At 36.6% G+C, this 27,128-nt stretch overlaps 2 protein-coding genes across 3 annotated transcripts in view; one reads left to right on the top strand and one right to left on the bottom strand.

The window, feature by feature from the left end:
• Positions 1–15,236: 15,236 nt before the first annotated feature.
• Positions 15,237–19,819, bottom strand: slc48a1a (solute carrier family 48 member 1a). The gene is made up of 3 exons (XM_055056991.1): positions 19,530–19,819; positions 18,277–18,444; positions 15,237–18,163 (listed from the first exon to the last, which is right to left on the bottom strand). The coding sequence occupies exons 1-3, from the start codon at positions 19,657–19,659 to the stop codon at positions 18,027–18,029; spliced, it is 435 nt and encodes a 144-aa protein (XP_054912966.1). The 5' UTR covers positions 19,660–19,819; the 3' UTR covers positions 15,237–18,026.
• Positions 19,820–21,467: 1,648 nt separating this feature from the next.
• The window catches only part of rapgef3 (Rap guanine nucleotide exchange factor (GEF) 3), a 30,153-nt gene continuing 24,492 nt past the window's right edge, over positions 21,468–27,128 (top strand). For both annotated transcript variants that reach the window (XM_055056689.1, XM_055056688.1), the window contains exons 1-2: positions 21,468–21,681; positions 25,402–25,487. In XM_055056689.1, the coding sequence (XP_054912664.1) occupies positions 21,606–21,681; positions 25,402–25,487 (162 nt within the window). In that variant the 5' untranslated portion in view covers positions 21,468–21,605. The remainder of the gene's footprint in view (positions 21,682–25,401; positions 25,488–27,128) is intronic.

Genomic DNA, 27,128 nt, shown 5'->3' with positions numbered 1-27,128 from the left:
TGATAGGGATGCCACTTTCCATTTCCCCTCTACATGACGGCACTGTGCCCGTCTGGCATCGAAGAACAACTAATTATCCGGCCTGGCGTCTATTTCCCCCTGAGCTCGCCGATACCTCCACAGGCAATCCAAAGGACTAATAACAATGACAATACCAGCAGACAATGGAGAACTGTTGTTTGTCATGGCAGCGTCTGCTGGCTGAAGGAAGCCAAAACTAAATTAGAGGAGTATCTTATTTCAAATGTAAAAAAAAAGAAAATTAAAATAAGTTGATATCCAAGATTAGATGACAAAATGGAACCCAGAACACCGGGGAGCCAATTGAAGGGAAAACTAATTTTTATGGGTTTTCTTGAAATCTGTGGGCTTTAATTTAGAAAATCATTTGCTCTCAACAGGATCATTCTCAACTACTTCACCCAGACAGTTTCATAATACCATGATGAAAAACACTCATGGCACTCGACTACTTTCTTTCTTCTTGTTCCCAGTTTCTAACACCGTCCCCACTTTCTTCGTCATAATTGAGCTAATTACTTCATTACACAAAGCTAGCCTAATGTGCTTCAGGAGGGCGACAGCTTGGATTAACACTGGCACTGAGCAGCAATTATGGTCTATTAGTCCATAAATCAACATTTAAACAGATTATAGCGCCAACAACTGTATGAGCAAAGCTCTGAAAGTCCAAAAGGACATGCCTTTGAGTTATAGTGATTATTGAAGTGCTTATTTTGCTTAAACTTTTCCCCAAACTTCAACCTATTTTTGTGATTTTTGATTTGTGAGAGACCAACACATGGGAAGAATGAAGGAACGAATAACGTGATTTTCAAACTTTTTCACAAATAGAAATCTGCAAAAACATACCATGCATCTGTGTCCACTTAGTTTTAGATGTGGACTTTGACTGGGCCATTCTAACAAATGAACTTCTTTAATCTGAACCATTCCTCCGTTGTGCTGCTGCCGTCCTGCTGCACCAACCTCCCAGGTTTTCTCCCAGGATTTTATTCTTATACATCCCATCCATCTTCTAATCAACTATGCCCCGTGTGTTGGTCCATCCTGAGGAAAAACATCCCCACAGCAGGATGCTGCCACCAACATGGCTCAGCATAAAGATGTTGCGTTCAGGATTATGTGGAGTGTTAGTTTTCTGGCACAAATAGCATCCAACACAGGCCAGTTTTTATTTCATCCCATTCAGCAAGAGTACATTGTTTTATGTCTTTTCTGAGTCAGCATGGGTTGCACTAAACTTCAGTTTTCTTTCAAGAGAATAAAGTCAAGATTTACAAAATTAGTCACATATTTTGTAATGTGTGACTAATATATCTGGTTAACATTTTATCCATCTGAGCTGTGGATCTCTGCAGCTCCTATAAATTTGCCAGGCCAGCCTGTCAGCTTACATGGACGGGCTGGAGTTGTGCCATAATTTTTGAAATATTAATGATGCTATTTGTTCACTAATGCTCTCTAACACCTGCAGCCTTTAAAGAACAGCTGGATTTAGAATGATGTATAGCGACAACTTCATGAATAATAGGAGTAGGAATGTTTTACTATCTCACAATTCAATTCGACTCTGAGTTTGGCACCATGATTTGGTTCAAAATGATTATTTGTAGTAATTTCTTCTTCAATGTATAGGCGTAAGAAGCATCCACATGATGTACCCCTGGCTGACTTGCAAAGCAGAATGACAAATGGAGACATTATAGGTTACAGAGAGAGCGCTGCACCTTTCAGCAGACAGCCTCCTCCGTGGACGATGACATTGCAATTTCCATCCAGGAGTTTTTAGCAATTTACAATCTCTGTAGTTATTTAGTGAAGAATCCCACAAATGTTTGTGATTCCTCAAGGGGTTACATGAAGTTGAAGTGAAATATTAACATTGCTGTCTGAGTGCATTTTTGCATAAAACATGGCTGCAAACTTCTGACCAATCACACAACAAACTGCTCAGAGCAAAATACGCTTATTTTGGCTGCATGCATTTTGCTGTGTTCCTGAAACGCTTCCTATTAATTTTGTAAACGCTGCACACGGTGAAGCGTGTGTCAACTTTGGTTTTCGTGGGAATTCAGTTAAAAAAACTAAATGAGTCCAAATGTTTGCCTTTGACACAGATGGGGCCAGTTATCTCTCTCTCTCTTTTCTAGTTTTCTGCTGGTGTTGATGTTTCCCATGCATGTGTAAGTTTCAGTAACGTTTGCATGTTGACATCAGAATGCCCTGTGCATTTACAAAATAGAGGTTGACAGCAGGTGGATAGTTTTAATTTTTAAAGTAGACCCTGGGACATTTTATGTCAACTCTGAATCATAGTAAATACGATTAAAGATTCTTATGCAAATCTATTTTTGGCACACTTCTGATGAATAATTATTGTGTTTATAGTACAAACTTGTTAATATTTCTGCTGTGTAAAACATTAAACTCTGGTGTCTTCAGACACATTCACATTCATCACAAAGCTCCCATGGCAGCAGAGGACAGCTACATATGACTAAACTTTCTCTGTCCTTCAGTTTTCCCCCGCTGGCTGTTAGGATGCTGCAGGTGCTGACTCTGACAGGTTCACCTGCTGTGGGCTCAACCGCATTTCTGTAAGCAGTGGAGAGGAAAGCTGTACTTCTGTATGCCTGACTGACTCAGAGAAACAACATGCCACAAGGGGCCATCACGGTTGTGACACTATTTTGCAAGGATCCATCAGGAAGCTTCTTTCAGCTGGCCAAAAGAAAAAATGAAAACAAACTCTTTAGGGTCATTGAGGCAAATTGTGGGAATGGAAAGTGATAGACCAGTATAAAGTATGACTCTTAATAAACCACTCTGCATATAAGTAGCCAAAATTTTACTTTTTAGTTTTCACACCTTATAATTTACAATCTCTGTAGTTATTTAGTGAAGAATCCCACAAATGTTTGTGATTCCTCAAGGGGTTACATGAAGTTGAAGTGAAATATTAACATTGCTGTCTGAGTGCATTTTTGCATAAAACATGGCTGCAAACTTCTGACCAATCACACAACAAACTGCTCAGAGCAAAATACGCTTATTTTGGCTGCATGCATTTTGCTGTGTTCCTGAAACGCTTCCTCTAAATTTTGTAATTTGTGCAATAGATGCATTTGCATCTATTGCACAACTTCAGATTCAGTTTGACTGAAGATCAAAGTTGCAACATTTGTTAAATTTTCAGCTGGTGTGGTTTGCTTTCACACTGCACTGTGTCAAATTATCCGAATCCTTTGAGCAACTTTTTCAGTCCTTTGCCGGTTTCCCCCGGGCAAACAAACTAAAGCATGTTTATATTTTAAAATGGTCGAACGTCTAGACTTAAATCCAATAAAAATCTGAGCAGGACTTGAAAATTAATGTTAACAGTTACTTTCTATTAATTCTGACTGAGATTATATTTTACTGAGACAACTATGCAAACATTTCAGTCTCCAGAGGCACCAAGCTGTAATAGATACACCATTAAAAAAAAACAACTTTGTAATTATGATGACAAGTTACTCTTCAAACTCTTGATTGAGTGGCATTTAATAAAAGTGTAATTAACATGAGACCAAATGGAAATAACTTAAAGTATGGGCTTAGATACATTTTCAAAGATTTGATTTATTTCATTCAGTGAGATTTTGAGAAAATTTTATATTTGAGATGTTTTTTGTAAAGATGATAAGAAATGTCACAGTGTAACTGCATAAATTTATAGTCTATTGCACAACTTCATATTCTATAGAGTTTTCTGGCAATGTGACTGTCTCCGAGCCCATCCTTTAACATGTTTCCCATTTATCAAAATCAAAAGAATAGGCCAGCGATCTATTCTTATGCAAAGGGATAAAGCAATCACATGGATGAATAGAGAAAGAATCTGACATGAAATTGACATTTACAGCCAAAGCAAAGCCAGGTTACGCTTTCCAGACATATCCATTCTCATGTAAAATAGAATGCTTTTTTTTTACTCCATCCCGGAGGTTTCTTTTGGGTATTTAATAGTTTGTAGAGCAGCAGCTTATGAAACTGGATTCTCTGAGGAGGACACATCTGTCCCTTGTCATTGGCTCAGTTTAGCATATGGAGTCAAGAGTTTGTCTGGCTGGAAATGCAGATGAACTGGATGTAATGCGTGCCAACGGGACGCGCAGACGGTCGGGCTTCGACCTTGATATGCTGAGGCAGAGCTTTCTGCAATGTGGCCTCTGGGGTGAGCTTAGTGTCACTAAAGGCTTTAAATTCCCCCTCCCTGCATTTGCATCTTCATTCATCTGCTGAGCTACCGAGGTGCTGCAGTCCCCACTCAAGCATCGCTTTTCCTTTTGCTCAATATTTATGGATCACAAGAAACAAGATCACAACAGCAGCTCTTTTAAAGTCATACTTTCTTTAATCGGCCGGCTGCAGCCTTCACAACTTTGTCTTTCATGGTTTACTTGGGGGAATTCTTCAAAGTTTCTCGCTCTGCCAAGACAAGTGAATTTGTAGGTTTACGGATTAAACCACAGTGCCATCATGTGGTCATAAAAGCTCATTACAAAAGAATAATAATTGAAGTTTAAACTCAAAATATGTTTATAAGTTTCAAACTAAAGAATTTAACCCTACATAAATTACTAAATAGTTCATACTCAGTGCTGTGAGTCTGCAGTTACTGTCAGTAACGTTAAAAAATAAAAATGTTGCAAAGATGTTTCATTAGTATATTCTGAAACACTTCTAATGTCTTTGAATAGTGGGACATTACTCTAAATATGTGAATAAAATGATTAAATAGGATTAAATGGAGCAAAGTTAAATATTTTCGCATTTAGGCTTCAGGCTAAACAATGACCTAAGTCATTTTTGCCAATATCACTGTTGGGGAAAAAATGGCTTAGGTTATAATTTTAGGTAGGTGACTTTATGCAAATTTCAGTGCATTTAAAAGTAAGAAAGAAATATACCAATGTTTTTGTTGTCAAAATTTAGTTAAAATGTATAAATTCCTCCATTGTCTTTAGAGACAAAGCAGGTTTAAGAGAGAAACCCAGAAATTTCTCACACCAGGCATAACATTATGACCACCAAAAAGGGCAAAAACAATTATAATTTGACGTGAAGTTGTTATGTTAAAAACAGAAATGATGTGCAAGTGTGAAGATTTCAGATTTTGATGAGAATCTAATTGCAATATGAAGGCAACTGGATCAGAACACCTCCAACACTGCAGCTTTTGTGGATCAATTTGTGATCCATCTCTATTAAAAAAGGTGAAAGAAAAGAAAAACATAATTGATGCACAATTTATGAATGGAGTGAAGGCAAGCTTGGGTGATCCAACAGATGTGGCTCAGATTGTTGGAAAAAGTTCATGTTACTTTGGACAGAAAGGTGTGAAAATGCAGTGCATCACAATTTGTTGTGCATACAGCCACAAAGCAGCAGACCAGTAGAGACCATTGAAGACTATGACATCACTCATTTCGACTATTAGCCCAGACGCAAAGAAAAAAACTGATCAGCTATTGGTTGTGGAGTACAAAAACAGAAAATGTGAATTAGCCTCCAGAATCTGAGGGATTCTCTTTTTTCTGGCATCCTGTCAGTTGTGATCTGTATCCTGTCATTATAGAAGAAAGCAAAACTGAAGTTGGGCTATGAACACCAGAAACAGGATCAGTGGCAGTGGCAGTGGGCAGAGTCCAACGCACAATGGGAACGAGCTTCACAGCAGGGAATATGTTTAAGTAATTCAACGTTTCCAACACATAAAACAGGTAATTAAAGATGCATCACTATCTCTCAGAAAAATGTTTTTGTTTACTGTTTTGTTGCATTGTCCAACTAAAGCCTTCAGTATTAATTTGATTTATTTTAATTAAAACCCCACTGGGCTTGGATTCCCCTGATGGAGCAGACAGGTAAACAAAAGTGGCCCTGAACCCCTGGGTGCTGCCAGCTTAGCCTGTCTATTTACTGAGATAAAAGCTGAAGAATCCTCCTCTGGGCTTCAGACTCTTGTGTTTCTGCATCAGGGACAAACAGATGTCCCCAAGAGACATTACACAGACTGAGGGAAAAACAAAACTGCCAGAGGTTTCAAGCCCATTTCTTCTTCTATTCAGCCTGCGTGCTTTATTTCCAGACTGCGCGCCGCTCTGCGCCGCGGCTCACTGGAAAGCTGATGAGAACGTGTTTGTGTTAATAATTCAGATTTATAATGCATGCTGAAAGTTTGCACTTTCACCAGTATTTATCTGTTAATGGACTCAGAAATGTGTAGATATGAGTGGTTGAGCGTAAAAAGCTGGTAAAGTGCTGATTCAGGTGGCTTCATCAAGCCCCACAGTATTATGATGTGAAAACTCTTCGTAGCTGTAGCTTCATTGTCGGCTTCACACAGATGCTCTATCAATCTGAATGGGAAGTCTGACAGCCAGCTCAAGAGACGATCATGCAGTTCTCAAAATAAGTGAGGTAGCTGTGCACAAGCTACAAAATTATGATAGTGTAATAACAGTCACAACCCTCATAATGACACTGAAAAGCATCATGTTGCGTTTTCTCATACTGTAATTTTCTAATGAGTTTTCCTAGAGTTGCACCACACTGCGTTGTTTTTCATCATCTTGTCTAATGTCTGCACTGACACTTAGCAGCTCAGTAAGGAGCTGGGCATAAAGTTATTACCCTTCCTTTTGTTCCTTGGTTGTTTTTTTATTTTTAATTGACAAGAGTCATTTGTTTAATGAGTGACTCATTGTGTTAAATGAAGTAAAGGCACAATAACACCACACATCATCTACAGCAGGGGTGTCATTTTCATGTTGGGCCAAATCAAGATCATGAAAGCTCTTAAAGGGCCGGTTGTGCCAGAATATTTCTGTTCACAAAGTGTTAAAATATAAACAAATTCTTGAAAGTGAATAACAAAATAACACTGAACATCTTTTCAGTCCCTCCAGGATTTTGTGATTTGTTTTGTGATTTTTTATTTTTATTTTTTTTTTTTTGCAATAAAAATCAAAATGTTTGTGGTACTAATTTGGAAATATTTGAGATATTTGTGCTTATTTATGATTCTACTCAGGATTTCATTTGTTTCAGCTTCAAACATTTATGTGTATTTGTTTTTCTGGTATTTTATGGAGGTAAATACAAGCGATCCTGGTAGACAACCTGTTAGAAACAGGTAAAAACTTGAAACTTCACATACACTCTCTATTAAATCTGAGTTTGGGCTTTTTTGCAAAAAATTAATAAGCCAAATTTCAGCAACTACATGTGCAAATCTGGTCAAAAATAATGAAATATAGTTCTAAAAATTTGACCAACTTTAAGTTGATCTTTTACTTTATACCCCAATGAAACACAATAGTTGGCAAATTGTGCAGTGCTCCAGGGAGTGTGAATAGTGCTAAAATGCAATATATCAAGGAAAAAATGTTAAAGTTTCAAATGTAACAAAAGAACTCATTGCATCTGCAAGTTGCTAAAAAGGGGAGCAAAAATTGTAGTTTAAGTCATCCATAAAACAATTAAACAACCCTTAATAGCAGACAGAAACTAAATAATTTTATGCACTAATTAATCATGCGAGAGAGTTCCTTTGTTGGTGGATCTAATTGCTGCTGAACTATGGGAGTGAGACAATGTGCAGCATTAATTAATACCAGCTATCAGTGATCAGATTCGCTTTCAGCAATTTTGTAAACAAACCATGTCCAGGGGCATTTTGCTGATGCTGCACAATCAAGATTTATGGTTCCCTTGCTGTAAACTGGTCTGCTAATTGAAGGGGATATAGAGCCCTCCCTATATGTGTAGGGTTGTGCAAAATACTAACAACCAATGCTTGATCAATGTCAGACCTCCATTACTTGGATTTCCAGAGGTGTTCAGCTGTGGCTTTTTCATCGCCCTTCATTCTTTAAGGTTTTATTTTAATTCCTAAACTGACAACAAAATATTGTTTTCATATAGTATCACAATATGAGTGAAAGAAGAGAAAGCCTTTCAGGCCATATAATTTGTCTGAATAATGTGAAACCACTGGGCGCATAAATAAATTTAATTAAAAAATCTTCAGTTTCTCAACCGAATCCTGTTAATTAAACTGTGATTGTCAATGAATGTCTTAAGAATGTAAAATAATTTTTTTATCTGAACAGTTACAGAAGAGTTATGTTCAGCTATAATTAAAGCATTTTATTTGAGAATGGATTTAGTTGGAAGTCCTTTCTAATTCTCTGGAATCATTATCTAACTTTTGAGATTTTTTTCCTTCAATTTTAGAAATAAAAGCGAATAATACAATAAAATGTCAAGAAGGTCAAACAAATGCAAGGAAAAAACAGCATTTTGCAAACATAACTGATCAGAGAAAGGATTAAAATATGCTTACCAGACACGTTATGATCAAACACTGATGATGTTCCTGTAGAAACAGTAATGATGGTTTGTGGATCATTTTAAGGGATAAAAGACAAAACAAAAAGAAAAGAAGTTTGATAAAAGGAGCAGCCGCTTTATTCGCTGCACTATGATTTGGAGCTGAGTTATGTTTTTTCCTAGTTAACATTTTGAACTAAATAAACAAAACAACATATAATAAACATTTCCACATATCACCTCTTGCCATGACAACTGTTTGAAATTCCCTCCATTATTACGTCATCGCGCTTTGACCTCAGCCACCAGGTGGCAGTCTCACAGTTTAATTATATATATATATATATATATATATATATATATATATATACGTATATATATATATACATATATATACGTATATATAGTAACTTTATACGTAACTTTTTTTGCCATAGAATATTTAAAACAGATTTCAATCAGAAATTTCAAGAGTTTCCATATGGGGAAACTGAGGTCAAAGGTCAGCCTGAGTTGCTATGAGTCCAGTTGTTCCTTATTGTTAGTGATGATGTTCCTGATGTTCTGCTGCCTCTCCTCCTCTTCCTCTCTGAGTATGAAGATGATCTCCAGCATCCTGCTGCTCCTCATCCTCAGCTCATGTCTTAGTGTTCAGTCTCCATCTTGTCTTTGTGACAGAAAGCTCTCTAGATGGAGCTGGAAGACTCCCATGTTCCAGTTCTCAGTGTGTCTGCTCCTCTCTTTCCCTCTCTGTCTCCTCAGCAGCAACATTTGTAGTGATTGTGACACAGAGCAGCTATCAGGCAGAGGAGAAGCAGAACATCACTCTGGAGTGGACCTTCATCACCAACACTCAGGGAACCTGGAGGAAACTGTTCATCTACTGCAGTTTTTTGGCTCCTCACAAAGAACTAGTTCTGTATCAGGTTCATGAAGGTGTTGAGATTCCAGACGTTGTTCAATTTAAAGTTTTGGCCCACTGTGTATTTGAGTTTGACACCCCTGCTTTATTAGGTACATTTGCTCAATTGCTTGTTGATCTAAAAAGCACACTTTAAAAACAAAAAAAAAAGCGTATTTAAATGTTATTTTTATTTTAAAACTAGCTTCATGTGTGTAGCTTATAAAATGTGATGTCTGACGAAAATTGTTCATATTATATGTCAATGTCAGAAAAGTTTGATGTGTTATCTTTCTGTGTTTTCTCAGTTGGACCTCAGAAAGATGAACAAAGACTTTGGTGGAAACCAATAGGGATCCTAAAAACATAAACAAATACACAAATAAATTCACACAGGCTCATCAAAGTTGGATAGTCGCAGATTTGAAAAATGTATCTGGTTTAATGAGTCACAATTTCATGTGCAATTTGGTATAAACAACATAAAAACATGGATCCACTCTGCCACATTAAATGTTTGTTGTGTAATGGTGTGTAGGGTATTTTCTTGACACAGTCTGACTCCTTTGTTACAAATTGAGAATTATTGTGCATGTTCATCTCTTTATGACTACATTGCCATGACTCATCTTGGCTCATTTTGATGGTAACCTACCAATATGGACCAAAATAATTGAGGAGTGTTTCAGAAATCTTTTACATCTCCAGGGAAAATGAGTGCAGTGCAAAGAAAACGCCATTTGTCAAAAGCATTACTAGAAAAATTTTATGTTTTGTGTGTATGTAAACATCAGCATTTCAGAACTGACACAAGCAGTGTTGGTAAAAATCCCATTGCACCAAGGAAAGTCTTTCTTTTCAGATCTTATAAGCACTTAATTTATCCTGAGAGTACAAAGTTTTATCGCCGCAGCACTTGCACGTAGACACTATGTTTGTGAGTAATTGACCTGTCATTACGCTGCAAATGGTTTTGCTTATAATCAAATTTCAAAGGGAGAGATGTTTGAGAGAATTACATCAGTTCTCATAATTTTTCAGATCATCAGAATAAACCTCTCAGATAAAAAACATTGTTGCATTTTTTTGAAAAACAAATAATGGGAGGAAAATAACCCACAGCCACCAATTCCCTTCCATTCAGTGATGAGGAACCTTTCCAGGGATCTAAATTAAAGCTGATGGCCATAGAAGCCTTGTAATCACTCTTACTGTCAATTTGCTGTAAAGACAAAGGGGAGTCGAGGAGCAGATGTGTGCCAGAATACCTTAGGATGATTTCTTAATAGCTTTATAAATCCATTCATGCATCACAGGCATACCAGCAGCACTGACAGGCCGCTGCCAGGCGAGACGCCACAGGCCCTTTAAGCTGCATGTCACAAATAAAGTTATTTGGCTCACATATTTTTCTTTGTCACTATTTTTATCTGTGCCGCTGTGGCAACAACAAGGCTGTTGCTACAGCCCATAGATGTCAGTTTTAATTCTTACTAAGCAGAGTAAAAGAAATGTGAAATGGTGATCAAATTAACTGTGTTGGATTTGTGAATCCTTTGAGGTCTAAAAACAATCATAAGTGGTAAAACGTGTTCATTTTAAAAGGAAGAACTGAGAATGTTTTCAGATATTAAATGTTAATTTGGAATTTAACTGTAAAAAGAGCAACAAATAAGAGTCTTCCTTTGCAATAAAACCGCAGATTTATCTCACTAGTAATTAAAGGTACATGGTAACATTTCTGTGAGGAGCTATGAGGTGTTTTTATTTTTCATTCGGTAGATAGCTACAAAAGTATTGATACGCCTTCAACTTTTTCACATTGTCAACCTCAACAATGAGCAATGCTTTGTTTTCTTTCCATATCACTCAGATTTGTGAATGGAATGAGCAATAACTGCTTTAGACTGCTTGAACTGCTTTTACATGTCAATATTTTTACAACGCAATGGTTTAAACAACAACTTCTGAACATAAAACTGCAAATAGTTTCATATTTTCATCAAGCTGAAATAAAACTTAGTTGCATGTTGCACGATGGCTGCCTCATAGCTAGAAGGTGACAAGAAGGTGCCTATGTGAGGTTTTTCTTTTCCTCAAATGAAATATTATCTATGTATTAGGTTAAATAGTAAAGTTATCCATAGGTGAGAGCAGAAATTCTATTTCAAAATATTGACTGTGGTCCTAAAAAGAGCTTACAGGCCAGCAAAGCTAAGAAACTGCTGACCCTATGTAATAGTTGTTTCGGTCCTTGGTTAGCCTCTCATAACGTCTCACCTCCAGAGGGACTCGGTCAGAGTGCTTGGCTGGCTGTACCTCACAGCTGTGCCCATGCACATTCTCGGTTAATTACAGGAGCTCTGCACATTCAGCAGGTTCCCCCCACTGTTACTCTGAAAGGTGAGCAATCGAAGCCGCAGAGCACCCGTCATCAGCTGCTTGTTGCTGGAGTCTCATAAAAAGCTTCTACTCTGGATTAAAAAGCCTTTGCACAAACAAAAACAGACATTTAATTTAAATAACTAATAGTGCAAAGATGCTTAATCAACCATACAAGTTCAACATGGCAATTATTCATTTTCATAAATTACGAAATGACATTCAATATTAGCATTCCTCTTCATCTCCTCAAGAGTAATCAGATAGTCTCTGCGAAGCCAACGTTGGTCTTTAAGGATCAATGATGAATGAATGCTAATAACTGAATCTGTCAGCTTGTGTAGAAAAACTAAAAGGATCTATTTATGATCCTTCTCCTAATTAAAGTACATAAAAAAGCAACTTCATGTGTTCCTCAATCAGCCTGAGGAAACAAAGTCGATTCACAAATCTAAAGTCAAACAGACTTTATGTACAACTGACAAGATTTTTTAATCTAAAGATAAAAAGAAAATATGTACATGCAAATAAATGTTAACCTTATTATTAGCATTATTTTTAGTTTTATATTTAGCAGCAGCAGTAGAAGTAGTAGTACATAAAAACCAGTTTGAAATATGCCCTTAATTAAAGTATTTTACACTCTGATTCAACTTCAAGTACTAAACATTTACTTTACTGTGTTTTTACCAGGCGACAGAATATTGTAAGATGCCTTAATTGGTTTTAAAATATGGTAGTAAGAGTTCATAGTGCAGTATGATTAAAGTTCTTCATGTGAAGCTCTGCAAGAAGTTGCTTCTTAGCACATCTGCTGTATATAAGCTGATTTTTTTGCAAGTCATATAGACAATCCAGACCATTCTAAAGATTGCAAACATTTGGCTAAAAGTTAGCAAATCCAAAAGCATGTCCAAAAGCCTTCTTCACACAACTTCAAATGACTTGAAGTCTAAAACACTGCCAACTTAAATACTGGATGCTCTGAAATATCTCAGTTTTACTGAGTGTCTCAAATTCTGCAATTGATGGACAATCAAAAAACTGTAAAGCAATAATGCTAATTGTCAGACAATTTACCATGGTAATTATCACAAATAATAACACTTACTTAAGCATGCAGACAAGGACTTGCCAGGCTGCATTGTTCCAAGTCTAAAATTTGGTGGCGGGAGAGTAATGAAGTTATCTTCTAAGGTTCCTAACTCTCCATGGAAGAAGCTCCTAATGCTGCCAAATATTAATATATTTTTAGACCAATTTATGCTCAGCTCCAATTTACAGCATAACCAGCTTAAAGAAAATATTTTAACAACATATTAAAGTTTAGGTGTAGAAACAGTCTCAGTGTTTTGGCCAGTTCCCATTTTTTCCTGGTATAGCCAATAGAAAAGGGTGATCATCACAGTTTTCATAAGCTGGGAAATACAAGAGAATGCACTGGATGCTTTAACCAAGCATCTAATTTCTGTATGTTGAAAAAGGACTTCACAGAAATCTAATTGTCTTTCCTTTATGTCATAGATTTCAGGAATGTGAAGAGGAACAGAAAAAATTGTTTCAACCACCACCTATTTAAAAAAAATAATAATAATTTAGGCCTATGGCTATGTCAAGTCCAATAAAACTGGGAAGGCTTTGACTATAAGTGCACTATGTTTCTTCAAGAATAGCATCACTAAAGTCACAAACTCCAAATCTAATATGCCTGAAAGTAAATCAACGTTACAACATGCACTGAGAAGCACCCTAAAAGATGATAAGACATACATCTGCACTGACAAAATTCAGATGTATGCATTGTATCTAACAAATAGATAACTATAAACTCAACAACATGCACAAACATAAATTAGCCCGTCATCCTGCCCATCTTCCCATCTGCAGCAATAAGATGTCTAAATGGCTCATATTTGGTTCTCTGACCAACCTAAGACAAGATTTCCACCATAAAGTCAAGCAAATGTATCTCAACACAGAAATGTGACAGCCATATCCATGGAAAGTGGAAAAAGTGGGATTGAGAGCAGCTCTATGCTGCCTGGGCAACTTATCACTGTCATCACACAAAACTGCTGCAGATAAATCACCCTGATTTACCAGGAACTATCTGGGGACCAATGCCCATGAAGAAATATGGGATGAGGGGAGAGATGGAGGAATATAAAGCCTTGACAGGAGGGAGAGATTTGCCAGAAGGGCAAACACATCCTTGGAAAGTAGCCAACCTGAAATAAATCATAAAAGAATGGTACAAGATTTTATGCAAGGCAGTGGCTGTCTGCTATATGATGCCATCAGAGAAACATGAACTGTCTGACCTTGGAGAACATGGATTGTGCCTCTTCTGACCCATCGATGATATCACACAGCTGGGTATCTTTAGTTTGCTGCATGCAGGAAAATAAGTAAATAAACTTCCAGTCTTTGCACAAAACATCTGGCAGTCACAAACAAGTCTTTGAAGAGCTCCTGTTTTCTGATTTCTCTTGTTTTTTTCATAACAGTCTATCACACATATCTAAGCTTTGCATTGATTGATGCCGTTGGGCTCTCTGCTGTTTGATCTCCTACAAAGCTTGTCAGACATGGAGTTTGTGTGAAAGGAAGAAATGTAGAAAGACTGGAATCCTTTCCTGGAAGAGTGTTTTCAGTTTCCCGATAAGTCTTCCTGTCAAATTCTTCAACAGAGAAAGGAAAGTTGTACAGAATTAATGGAAAAATGTTCTTAAAGGTCCAAATTCTCCTTCTAGAAGGACAACAATCCTAAACAGCTACAATGAAGATCAAGGTTTGCAAACTTTTATTTAAGTATCTGCTTAGGACAGAAAATGTAGCTGTTTGGTTCAGTGGAATTGGACAAGGCTTATGCATGAACAAGTTGCTGATCAACAATTGATGAGAAGCGTTTGAGGTTCCTATTTTAGATCCAATCATGATCATGTGCTAAAATGACAATCCTAGGTGATTACATAGAATGCAACTAAACAGGAAAGTTCAAGTTCATAAACTTTGGTGGGAGGTGAAAAGTCTTCAAGAAACAAAATAAGTCCAGTTGCCTTCTGCCTCGGCCACAGGATGTATCAACATCTGGAAATTGATCCCATTTATGAAGCAGACTTGTACAGCTCCACAATCCTCGACTTTCCAATCGTGTCAAACAATAAAGTATTATTTTCCAGGTGTGCCTCCGAATTAGTTAATATAAGTTAACCTATCAGATGACTCCTTAGCCACGACATCATCATCCGGTATTCCAGTTGCTCTAAAGGATCATTCTGTAGACATTAATAAATACATCTTTGAGATATTTGTTATTGTCGCATTTAGCTGCTAGGAACAGTTTTGGTTATTTTAATAGACCTACAACAAACGAAGTTTGGTGTAATACAATTTGAGACTGTGAGAAAATTTGTATTTCTACTCTGTGTATTTAAACATCAGGTATAAACTAAATGCATAAAATATTTTTTGGTTGAATTTGCTTCTCACATAAACAGCTATCTGGAGTTACAGACATCATACTTTATAAACATAAGCTGATTCAGACTGCTGCTGTATCTGCTTTATTAATGAAGACTTGACATGACAGAAATAACAATAAATGCATTTTTAATGTGTTTGGTTTGTACTGGTAGTATTCTCACATGCAATCACTGACAAATACTGTACATGTTTCATAATTAAAATGTAGACAAGAGAAACAATGACACTTAAGAGGAAGAAAAAAGACCTTAGCTTGATTAGTGAAATCAAACAATAGAAAATTGAATGTTACATATACTTGGTTTATTACGACAATCCGGGGTTGAGACAGAAATGACAACCAGTGTGCAAAACAAGGGCATTAATGTCATTTACTAAAGTGCAACTCTGTATCAAATCCATGTGTTTTTTCCAAAACAGGAATGTTAAGAGTATCAGAAAGTGTTTTGTCTCCCCCTTGTGGAACAAACAGAAAAATCACTTCTTACATCAGAATAATAATTTTTCATTCCACATTAATAGCATTAGTAATCCAATCGCATTGATAAATAAAGCTTTAAATTAGAGCACCTGAACATGAAAACGTTTTTTTGTTTTTTGTAAAAAAATGATGAAGGGGAGCTGAAAGGATGTCACATCAGACGATAGCAGGGCTAAATGTTGATGCTGACGTTCACTGAAAGGTGACCATCAACAAAGCACTGCAGGTGCTCTAAATGTTTGACAGGAACAAGAAGTGGAGTGGCTGCAGCAGCAGAAACGCTTAGAGTTGTTACTAAAAATAAAATGTACTACAAAGTGTATGTGATAGTTTCATCAGGGAAGAGTTACACAACCCACAACCCCTCACAGATTTGAGAACATAAATGAAGAAAATAACTCATTTAAGGAACTCAACGACAACTGAGAGCAGAGAAATATGCTGCCAAAATCCCCTCTTCTTGCATGCAAGTGTTTTGTGGTGTAATGTTTGTTTCTTGGTGTAGTTGTTGCAACAAGACTCCACAAACGCATGATCATGTTTATCGTTTTAGATTGAAGTATTGACAGCTCAAAACTAGGCAAGTAGCTGCTAAATGCAAAAATAATCAAAATGGGCATTTGATATGCAACAGGGAAAACAAGTATTGAGTATGTTTTTCTCAGTAAATCTATTTCTAATAGATGTATTGATATGAAATTCACAAAGTGGAATGACAGGTAAGCACTGGAAATAGGAAGAAAATGATGTCTAAACTTCTGAATGTTTCAATGTGTGCCACTGGGGGCATAATCTGGAAGTGGAAAGACAATAATTTCACCTTGAAATAAGTTGAGAGAAGTGATTTAAGAGACACACAGCATGTCAGAAAAAACACTCTCTGCACAAGACTCCTCTACTGAAGAAAAGGCATTTTGAAACCTGTTTAAAAGTTTAAAGAGCATTCACACAAGTCGATAAAATGCTACAATAAAATAGTCTGGTGAGATTAAAATATTAATCACAATATTTTGTAGCCGTAATGACAAAAACTCAGAATTCATCATCATTTTCAGCTATAAATCTATTAGACATATTTGCAAACACAAATAATGTTCACAATGTCATCTAGTTCCATTCAGTAATCCCACAGTGTTGATAAAACATATCCAGCAGAAGCATTAAATCATATTTTAAAACATAAAAGCAGCTTTTACAGCCCATCTCATGGAACTAAAAAAGGAGAGAAGATCCAACAGTAACAATCTCAACCATGCTGTCAATTGTTTCAGGATTTCCATCACAGTGCATCATTATTATCATCACTGAATAAACGATTGATTTCATGAGTAAACAGTATGATGAACTCCTATCCCTATCATTACACAGGCAGACTCCCTTTAATTGAAGGAAGGATAAATAGACGTCCTTGATAAGAATCTGAAAATGAAATGAGGGGTGGACTTTTAAACAAGAGAATCTCTCACTCTCACACATAGTCATGGGAAAATCACACAAGAGCAACAAATATTCTGGTGCGAATCTCTGGAAGATGTCATTATTGACAAAGAACTAAATAGAAAAGTTTCTTCAATGCTTATAACCTGTGCCATTCCACTTAACTCCATATAATTCATAGGCGTATTATGTTTTTATTTATCTGTGTGCATCACATAGCATCTGCTTTGAATTTCATGTCAACAGAATCTTTAAAAATGTATTCATGGAGAAAAACAGACATATTTAACACCTATTTTTCCCACTGTAAATCATCACATATGCAGCTGCTACTTTTAAAGAGAAAAAAAAAAACATGTTTCAGCATTTTCTTTTTTGTTTTGGTATGAAAACAAATTCAACTTCAGTGGCACCAACATCTATACATCTGCTATTATGAGATCCGTGGGAGATGATAAACTTTTATAACGCCGTTCTCTTAGATGGATCTTCAAAAGCCACCATCAACCTACCTAGCGTGTGGTTTCGTTTTGAGCTTTTCGTTTTGGTTCTGAGGATTTCTGTGTGTTAAATGATGCATTACGACACCATAACAGTGGTGATTTCCATTCACACAAGTTGTTTTACAACAAAACAAATCAAGAGATGAAATCTCAGGAACAAAAACTCCCTACATTCCCAGCAGTGCACTGCTCCAGTCCAAACAAGATTCGGCTTTAGCTGTAACTCGTGGTTAGGTAGTAAAACAGGTTACAAGACAAAGAAAAGAGCTTGTTATGTGAGAGCAACAAGTGGATCTCTGCGTCGTAAAAGTCAGACGACTTCCAAATTAGCTACGTTTGCTTTTTCTCCTGTTGTTCCAAAGCTCAAAGTCCAGCTCCTCCTGGCATTCCTAAATCCTTCAACCTTCACCGAAGTCTATAAAAATCCTTCTGTCTAAAAATCACTGAGGATGCTGATGTCGGCGAACTCCTGGCGGTATCTGTAAGAGTATAAAGCCAACAGGAAAGACCATTTGAGCATCAGGAAGCTCCAAACACAGGAAAGGTAGAGGGTCCGCGGGTCAGTCAGAGCTGTGGGAGAGAAACGACACCAAGCTTAGGGTTTGCTGGAGAGTCCACACTTTTATAACTGAAAAGTTACTGGATGTTTTAAATGTTGTTTGATGCCAAAAGAAGAGAATTACATTGTTTCTGTGTGATGGCCAGACTTAGAAAGGTAAAGGCGGCAGCGACAGCCAGAACTGAGAAGAGCACACCGACACCAATGAAGAATTTGAGGCCCTTGAGCCAGGTGCGCCAGTAATCCTGCAGGTACATGATGTGTGTGACCAGAACCCAAAACGCTAAAACCCCTGTCAGAAGAAACAAACACACACACGCTGGTTACATTTAGATACGACTGCAACAAATTGGTAGCAAAGTGTTCAAAAATCAAAAACTGCTATCATTAAAAACTTCTCATAGTTTTCAACAAGGAATAGGTTGGTCAGCTATGTGCCGGTATACCAAATATTAAAAACAATTCCAACTTAAAAGTTGTATGGTTTTGACTTTAATAAATATGTTTTGTTCTTTTTTGTTGTTGTTTTTCACAAAATGGCCTTTTTTGAGTCTGATTGCTCCCATTGATTACTAAGTTAATGATTATTTAAATAATCAATTAATCCTGATTAATGTTTCTGCCCTGACTGCAATTTTTTGTCGCTTATACAAAAGATAAATGTGGCAATTAAGCCATGTTGTGGAAATATGGCATTTTAGCAGTTTTATTTGACATATGTATCCTTTTGCTGGATACCAAATGCAAAATATCTTAAATTTTACTTAAAATGGATTTAAAACTACTGATGAGGACTATGCAAATGCAGGTATTGCAATAAACTTTGGAGATATTTTTAAAAAGAAAATTTGAACTACTTTTTAAACACTAAATTACACTCAGTCAACCAGCAGGTACACTTTAAGAGCTTTACTTAAACATTAAATTGCAAAGTTAATCCCATTTAATTTAGGTTAATCTATTTCAATGTTAAAATTGCATTCATCGTGCACAAACATAAGTGATAATTGACATTGAACAACATTTTGGTTCCCAAACTTAAAACAAAACCAAAATAAATGGAAACAATGAGCAACACAAACAAACAACTAAAATAAATTGTGCAGAGTATTTTATTAAATAATACAACATGGTTCAACTGTATGGAAATGAAACGGTTTTATTTAAAAAGCGAAATTAAACCCCAAATAAAAACATCTATAGCATTTTAACAAACTACAGTTTATCTCTAAACGTTGACTGGTGACAGATATAGTAGCGTTTTAAGTTCAGAAGGCCGCAGTCAGGACAAATACAGCCTTGAAGGGAAGGAACAAAAAACAAATAGGTGAAGAAATAATAGTTGGTTTTAATGATAACTATGGAGAATTTACGTACCCGACAGGCCTCCCATGGCCGCTGTCCATGGCTGTTTATAGGCGATATTCCAAACGAGGAAGGCTGAAAATCCAACCAGAGTACCGAAGCTAGCATAGCCTATGCTAATGTATATCCTACTGATTCCCATTGTAAAACTAAGCTAATGCTACCAACAGACCTGGACCGTCGAGTGGAATAAAAAGTTATTTTTAGTTGAAAACAAGTCGGAGCGATTCGGTTTTTGGCTCTGACCTACATCAACAGCTTACCGCCATATTATGTAATATTCTCAGCAACAGGGAAGCGACAAGATAGAAACCCCCCTCGGCTCGCAGCCAGGAGAACAATGGCGCCGAAAACACGCCGTTCATTTGCCTAACAGCTCGCCCCACACACACAGTTTACGTTAGAAGTAAACAAACCGCAAGGAAAAACTGCTTATTAAATCAATAACAAAGCGAAAAAATATTCGCGAAGTATTAAATTCCCATGGTCAGTAAGTACAATCTCTTACAACATATGAACCACTGGAATATTGACAGACACCCATCTCTTAAGTTTTAAACATCTTTGTTCGGAAGAACTGGCAAACACAGCGTGATGGCGCCCCTAGTGGAGAAAAGTAAAAGTTTTAGACACCAAGTTAGATGACGCAATTTAGTTTTTTGTGGCATTTCAGATTTAATTTAAGCGTTCCTCAATTTATGTCTCACTTCTCAGACTATATTGTCGACTAATTGAGATTTCTTTTTGTCTTTTCTCTAAATCTGGACTCCATGCACATCAAATGTGTGAACAACAAGCTGCAAACCTTTGATAAAGACAGCAAAACACACACACCAGCCAGGAACATTTTGGGTAATTTCTGCTCTGATTAGAGAGCTTCCTAGAATATTGTGCTTGAGAGCAAAATGATCCAATTGAATCTTTGGAAAATCTTTGTTTTTTATGTGAACAATCTGGTCCTGTCTGCTTCCAAAGATTAAGCAATTAAAATAGTAATCTGGTGTGGCATCCTAAAATGCATGTTATTACGTAATCCTTATAGAGTGTGCCCTGCAACTACACTGAAGCAGACAGGTGTGTCAACACCATGCCAAGACAAAAATACATCAACAAACATGTTACAGAATAAATTTTTACAACCCATCAATCTAGGAACATTTAAAGATCTTTTAAATCAATTTGAAGTCCACTATCCTTCAGTAATCACATATATTGACACATGGAAAATATTTAAGACGGTTGCTAAGTCTCCCAAGAGTAGAGATTTAGGGTCAGAGCACACAATGATCAGAGAAACAATAAAACCTGGAGCTAGTTTAGCATTTCACATGTTAAAATTCAAAAGAATACAATTAGAAACGTTTTACATAAGAATGGCTTGTTTGAAAGGATTGACAGAAAAGGTTGTCATTTAGATAGATTATTTAGATGTTTGGTGGAAATAAAATGCATCATATTAGTACAACACTCCTCTTTAAAGCATGGTGGTGGAAGGGTGATGAATTTAGATCATTTTTCAGCCACAAGACCACGTTATGATTCACTGTGGTCTTCTTTGTATTCTCGATTCAGATGTGAAGCCATCTCGATTCAGATGTGAAGATAAGTTTGAACTTATCTTCTCAGAGCCATCTAAGTTCTGAGAAGATAAGTTCAAACTGCGTCATGCAAAATATTATTAAATCTTGAAATGACTGAGAAATCCTGCCACAAAAAAGTGTTGGGCACAGATGACGTCTCTCAGAAAATGACTTCATAGGGCATAGAGCTGAAATCTGTATTGCCAGGTTAAAGTTCAAAGTCTTCCTGTGGTTTTTTGCAGCTCTTCTGCAGGCATCACTGAAGGAAACCACACAATTTAGTTGTAGCTGTTACGGGTGGTACCGTGTAAACGAAAGAGAAAAAAAAAGTTGCTTATTTTCAGACAGTAAGCTGTTCACACGCTCAATGCTGTGTGTCCGTGTTGCATTCAGCTCATGCCCTCTGGCGCTCGCTTCATGACCAATCAGAAAGATACAGGAAACCGTGTCCACTAACACTCCCCACCACTCACACAGACGACCCAGACGAGGAAATCATCCCAGACGGATGAAACAAGGAACGGCTAGAAAAAAGGAAAGCAGAGAACAAGTGTACCGAGGAGCCTTGCAGGTGGATGAATGTGGTAAGTTTCTGATTATGAGTGAAAGTGATGTAACTGACAGATTGTTTACTGTAATATTTTAGAAATAATTCTGATCTTTGTGCTAGAAATGTGTTTTATTCAAAATACAGTAAACCTTACATGGCCTGTGTATGTGAGGGTTTTGAAGCATTGTTTGCCATGTGCATAAAAGTTTCTTTCACAGCTGCTCCAAAGGTTAGAACTAAACCAATCATATTTTCAAAGTAATAAAGTTTTTGATGCTGCTATTTATTAATTTAACTATGCTTCTGGTCATCAGCAAGGCACTATAAATAAAAACCCTTTAAAGCACATGGCTAGGTTTGTGAACTGTTGTTACAATTATTCACTCCATTTGTTTTAATTTCTTCCCTTATATTGGCTTCACATTCTGCATCAGTCCTTATTTGACCACGAGGTCAAACAGATCAAATCTGTCTTTCCTTGTCGCTGCTAAGTGACAGGAGAAAGGAAGGAAAAAGGTGGACGTGTGTCACTGCATGCATGCATGTGTGTGTGTGTGTGTTAGTGCACACGTGTATATATGCGTGTGTGTGTGTTCAACAAAGATTGTTGGCAAAGTACATTCCATGGGCGTAGATGTGTTGCAGGAAATCCCACTCCCATTCCCAAAGGATTTAAATAGAAACACGGACTCACAAAAATAAATGGAAAGAGAAAGAGAGAAATAGACTTTGACTCAGATAGCAGACAAAACTGTGTGCTTAATTAAAGAACACAACTATAAATACCCAACATATGAATCTGAAATCTAATTCAATCAATACTAATAATACATACAGAATTTTTAAAAGTATTCAATACCTCACAAATTTCTTCTTTTTTTTTTCTTTTTTTAACCACAAATAAACAGATCATCATGTTTTATCCGCAGAAGAAGATTCATTTTAAAATATATCCCTTTATAAATCAGCTCCACATTTTTAGAAAACAACTACATTTAGATTGCAAAACCTGTAGAATCAGTTCAATAGAACCCGTCTGACAACAGGATGTGGGCAAAAAAAGAGAGAGCAAAACATCAAATCAAATTGAAACAAAAAATAAAGAACAAACAGAAAACTGAGATCTGTAGCCCAGAGATTGTTTCAAAGCCATTTCTGAAGCTTTGGGTCTTCTGGGGATGTGTGACAACCTGTAAAAGATAAGTTATGTGTGGATCAGGATTTTCTCTTCTTTCTCTTATCCATCTTTAAGCTGAAAAAAATGATCCAGTTCAACTTTACCAAGAAATTTGATGTCAGTACAGGAAGTGTTGGCATTAAGCAGGCAAACTTCGTTTTCTGTCTAATGTTAAGACACTTTCATAGTAACTCCTTCATGCACATAACTTTCTCCAAAGGTCCACATCAGCGTGACCTAATAGATCAGATGTTTATGGATAAATTCTGACTTCTGATCAGCAGAAATTGATAGAACATGAATCGTAGATGCGCATCTTCCCCAAAACACCTGCCGTTCACTTTCACATAAAATCTTGCTTCAAAAATCAAAGCAGTAAATTAAGATTTATGTAGAAATGACATCAAACACAGGAGGATATTTACAATTTGTTTGATCATCTGACGTATTTAAGGGTGAATAAAACATAAAGACAAATAACATACTATAAATTAAACACACGAGTGTAATTAAACACAAATGCAAAAATATTTATTATTCTGCTCACACACAGATAATCTTTAAATGTTCTGCTTTTTTCTACGCAAACTGCAAAACATCAGAGTTCTCAATAGAGGGCGCCATTTATTAAGAAAAAAGTTTTCTGAGAAGCAAAGCATTACAAACTTTGTATCACTACACAGCTCAGTAGGTCAAAAGCCACAATTTAATTTTGCTGCTTCATAATTAATAAGATTTTATACCAACCCCAAACCCAGAAATCATTTAGCTTCAAGGGAAGTTTTTCTGTTCTAATATTATCAGATTACTTTCCAACATGGAGCTTGTTTTAGATTCAGATCTTTGCTGTTTGAGTCACTGACATCAGACATTACTTTATAAGGTATAAGCTGCATGGAAATCAGACTAGACTCCAGACAGTCTGACATGATCATATTACTCTAATATGTCTTTTCTTATCAACTCAGACACTGTCGCCAGCATAAGAAGAAATCCCTTTTCGTCAGCTTACATAATGTGACATCACAGAGCTCCTGCAAGACATTTAAGAGGGATAGACTGATTTAGTCACAGCACAAACATTTTTCTATTTGATTTCTACATTTTGGATAAACTGCTAGGGCATCTTAGTGACCATTCAAAGGTCTAACCATTGAACTAACCCTAACCCTTTTCTTATATGTTAATGTTTATATCTATGCCTCATTGTGGATTTTAATGCATTTAGTCTTGAAATAAAAAAAAACGGCTGTAAAAACAGTGAGCATTTTCTGCACGCTGTGCAGAAATAATTTTCTGTACGCTTTCAAATCTGTCCTTCACCCACCACACGCTAATGGATTAATGCTTCTGGAAAGAAAGAGAAAAGTGCTGAGGTGAGCAACAGGTGCTGAGGTTTTTAATAACATAAACAACAGAGGCTGTTTAAATATGCTGCCCTCCTACATCTATCCAGGAGGGAAAAACGCAGACCCACGCACAGAAAAGCAGGACAGAATGGATGTTCTTGTGACTGAGCGCCTTGTGGAAAACCTTGGCAAACTGAACTGCCTCTGAGGTCAGCACAGGAAGGGCAGCCCCGCTCTGGAACAATGGCAGGGATTTAAACAATTCTTGCTTAACAGCCTGCAAGACAGAGTTGACTATGATCCAGTGCAAGGAAAATAAAATTACAGAAAGTGACCCTTTGTTTACAAATTTGTAGACTTAAGCTAGTGCATCACAGTGCAATTGAATGTCATCAAAAAGTTTATTTATTTGAATACTTCAGTTCAGCAAGTGAAACTCATAAAGACTAATTAGTGTTGATTTATTTATGTTGATGGTTATGTTTAAAAGTTAACAATTTGTTCTGTTATGCTGGATTACACAATCATTAAGAAGTCTGCTGACTTAGCAGTTATCTATAAGATATTCTAAAACTCCACAAGGAGGGTAAGCCACAAATTATTGCTAAAGCAGCTGGTTTTGTACATACAGTAGTACAAAACTATGCAAGAAGTTTAATTGAAAATTGATTGAAAGGAAAGAAACAGTGCAAAAGAAACAGGGATGACTATAACCCTAAGTAAAGGGAATAATATATATATATATATATGTCTATATATATATATATAGATATAGATAGATAGATGTTTCGCTTTTCATCAAGTGCAGAGAGGCAAAGATTCAGAACTTCAGCAGTCGGCGGTTATTTAGGAAGCAATGTTTCATCGAGTACAAAGTCAGCAAATCCAAGCATCAGAAAGTTTCAGAGCACTTTGTTTCCCTCTGCTGACGGGCTTCATGAAAATGCTGATTTAATCTTCCATCCTCACTGCCAGAAGTACTAAGACCTTGTTCAATGATGAAGGCATCAGCACATCTGATCTAAATGCAGTGTATAATCTGTGGCGTCTTCTAAAGAGAAATATTAGAGACACTTGATTCAATCATTTTGGCTTCTTTTTATAGCCGTGATCATCAGAACTAACAGCGATAAGTGTTTGAAATATTCTCTATATTTAATACACACATAAACTTTATTGTTTGAGTTGAATTATTAAAAAATTATTACTTTGCTTTTCTGCTTTCCAGATATTGGTCAAGTTGTCCTTTCGATGGAAAACCTGGTTAAGTCCATCTGTTCACCGCCAAGACGGCGCACACCAGAGATTGGTGAAGTAAGTAATTTGATACTCACTGGTGAAACAACAAATTGTGATACTGGTGCCTTCCTCTGCCAGTAACTAAGTGGTAAATGGGTGGAATACACCATGGACAGAGATACACAAACAACCATGCAAATGGAAACTCATATTTCAGAGCATGCTTTTGAAGAAAGTTTTACTTGGACGACATGATAATTATGAAATTTGAACCAAAGACCTCCTTACCAACTTATACCCCGGCACCAATAGCGATAAACGTTTTCAAATTTGTTCGGAAGCTATTCTTGTCTCTGACAACTAGCTAAAATGTACATTTCATAAAAACTCGCCATGCCTATGAGGTTTACAGCATAGCACTGTTATAGCATAACAGTTGTTTGCTAAAACAACTGTCTCTATAAATTTCATAGAAAGGATTTCTGACCAAAGTAAAGCAGAATGTAACATTTGCTAAGCATTTCAAACATGCTTGATGTTTATCTTAAAGTTAATACCCTCCAAAATAAATTTTTAATAGTGCAGCTGAACTTTTACTACGAATATTATGATCCTATAAAGCAGGGACGTGACTGTCACAGTGTAACACCTGCGCTAAAGACAAACAGTGAGACTGAGAAGTGGATACAAAACTTTAAACGCTGTTCTGCAGTTTATCTGCGCCTGTTCAGGCCCGGCTGAGTCCGACAGCTGGTTGACCTGATAAGTATGCGTGCACACAGTGCTGCAGCTTGCTTCTGATCTGAACAAACTAAACCTTACCATACCTGCAGAGAACAGAGTGCTTCAGTTTATTCTTAGTGATGACTGACTTTTAAAGAATAGGAACAGCTATGAGTTTAGTGTACTTGGGTTAGCTGTTTCAAAATAAAAACATTTTGAAACAGCGCTCCTTGAAAAGCCAGAAACACAAACAGTCTCCTCCGATGCACATGAGCATCAAACAATGAGTGCCTACTCAAAATATGTGTCAGCTCCTTAAAGGTAGTACATGCAAAAATGCAACTGAAAAATATTTCATGGCACAACTGAATACGTTTCCTGCAGGGCAGCAAATTCCTGTTGCTGCCCTGGGAAGTTGCCAATAAATCCCTTAGCAAAAACACTATTATTACTTTTAATATCCTCTGAAAAGTGTCAGTGAATGACTTAAGGATAACTGTCGAAGAGAGTTGGACAGTAACTAGTTACATTTACTTAGTTACATTTACAAAAAGTTATAGAAGTAACCAAAAATACATGTAGGAGTATTTTTACTGTGTATAGCTCTTTTTGCTTTTACTTGAAGGATTGTATTGTGAATATTGAGCAAAATCTCTGCCACAATAGTTTCAATAAGATTGTTTCAACCAAAGATTCAGCAGACACAGACACACACCTGCAGTTTTTGTTAACATTTTGTAAGTATTATATATTGTTTCTTTTGTCTTATTTCATTTTGCAAACATTATTGTAAAATATCAAATGACTGGTGGTTTTTACCAAATACTTTTTCTCTCATATTGAGTAACTTCTTGGACGGCTACTTACATTTACTCCAGTAAAAATATGCTTAAGTCGTGCTACACTTACTTTAGTATATTTTCGGGGGGGCATTCTATCCAGTTTTGCTGTCAAATCAGCAGCAGTTTCATATTATGATTCTGTACAGTTCTG

This window comes from Poeciliopsis prolifica, unplaced genomic scaffold (genome assembly GCF_027474105.1).
Source record: "Poeciliopsis prolifica strain line A6 unplaced genomic scaffold, Auburn_PproV2 SCAFFOLD046, whole genome shotgun sequence".
Classification (NCBI taxonomy): Eukaryota; Metazoa; Chordata; class Actinopteri; order Cyprinodontiformes; family Poeciliidae; genus Poeciliopsis; species Poeciliopsis prolifica.
Note: the sequence above shows the minus strand (reverse complement) of the source record. Positions and strands in the feature narration are given on the sequence as shown.

What these genes read in the sequence shown, in the direction of transcription:
- slc48a1a (XM_055056991.1), bottom strand. Translation starts at nt 19,659, where the DNA reads ATGGGAATCAGTAGGATATACATTAGCATAGGCTATGCTAGCTTCGGT. An exon ending in GGCCATGGGAGGCCTGTCGG is followed by an intron (nt 18,445 to 19,529) that starts GTACGTAAATTC and finishes TTCTTCTGACAG; the next exon opens with GGGTTTTAGCGTTTTGGGTT. An exon ending in GGCCATCACACAGAAACAAT is followed by an intron (nt 18,164 to 18,276) that starts GTAATTCTCTTC and finishes TCTCTCCCACAG; the next exon opens with CTCTGACTGACCCGCGGACC.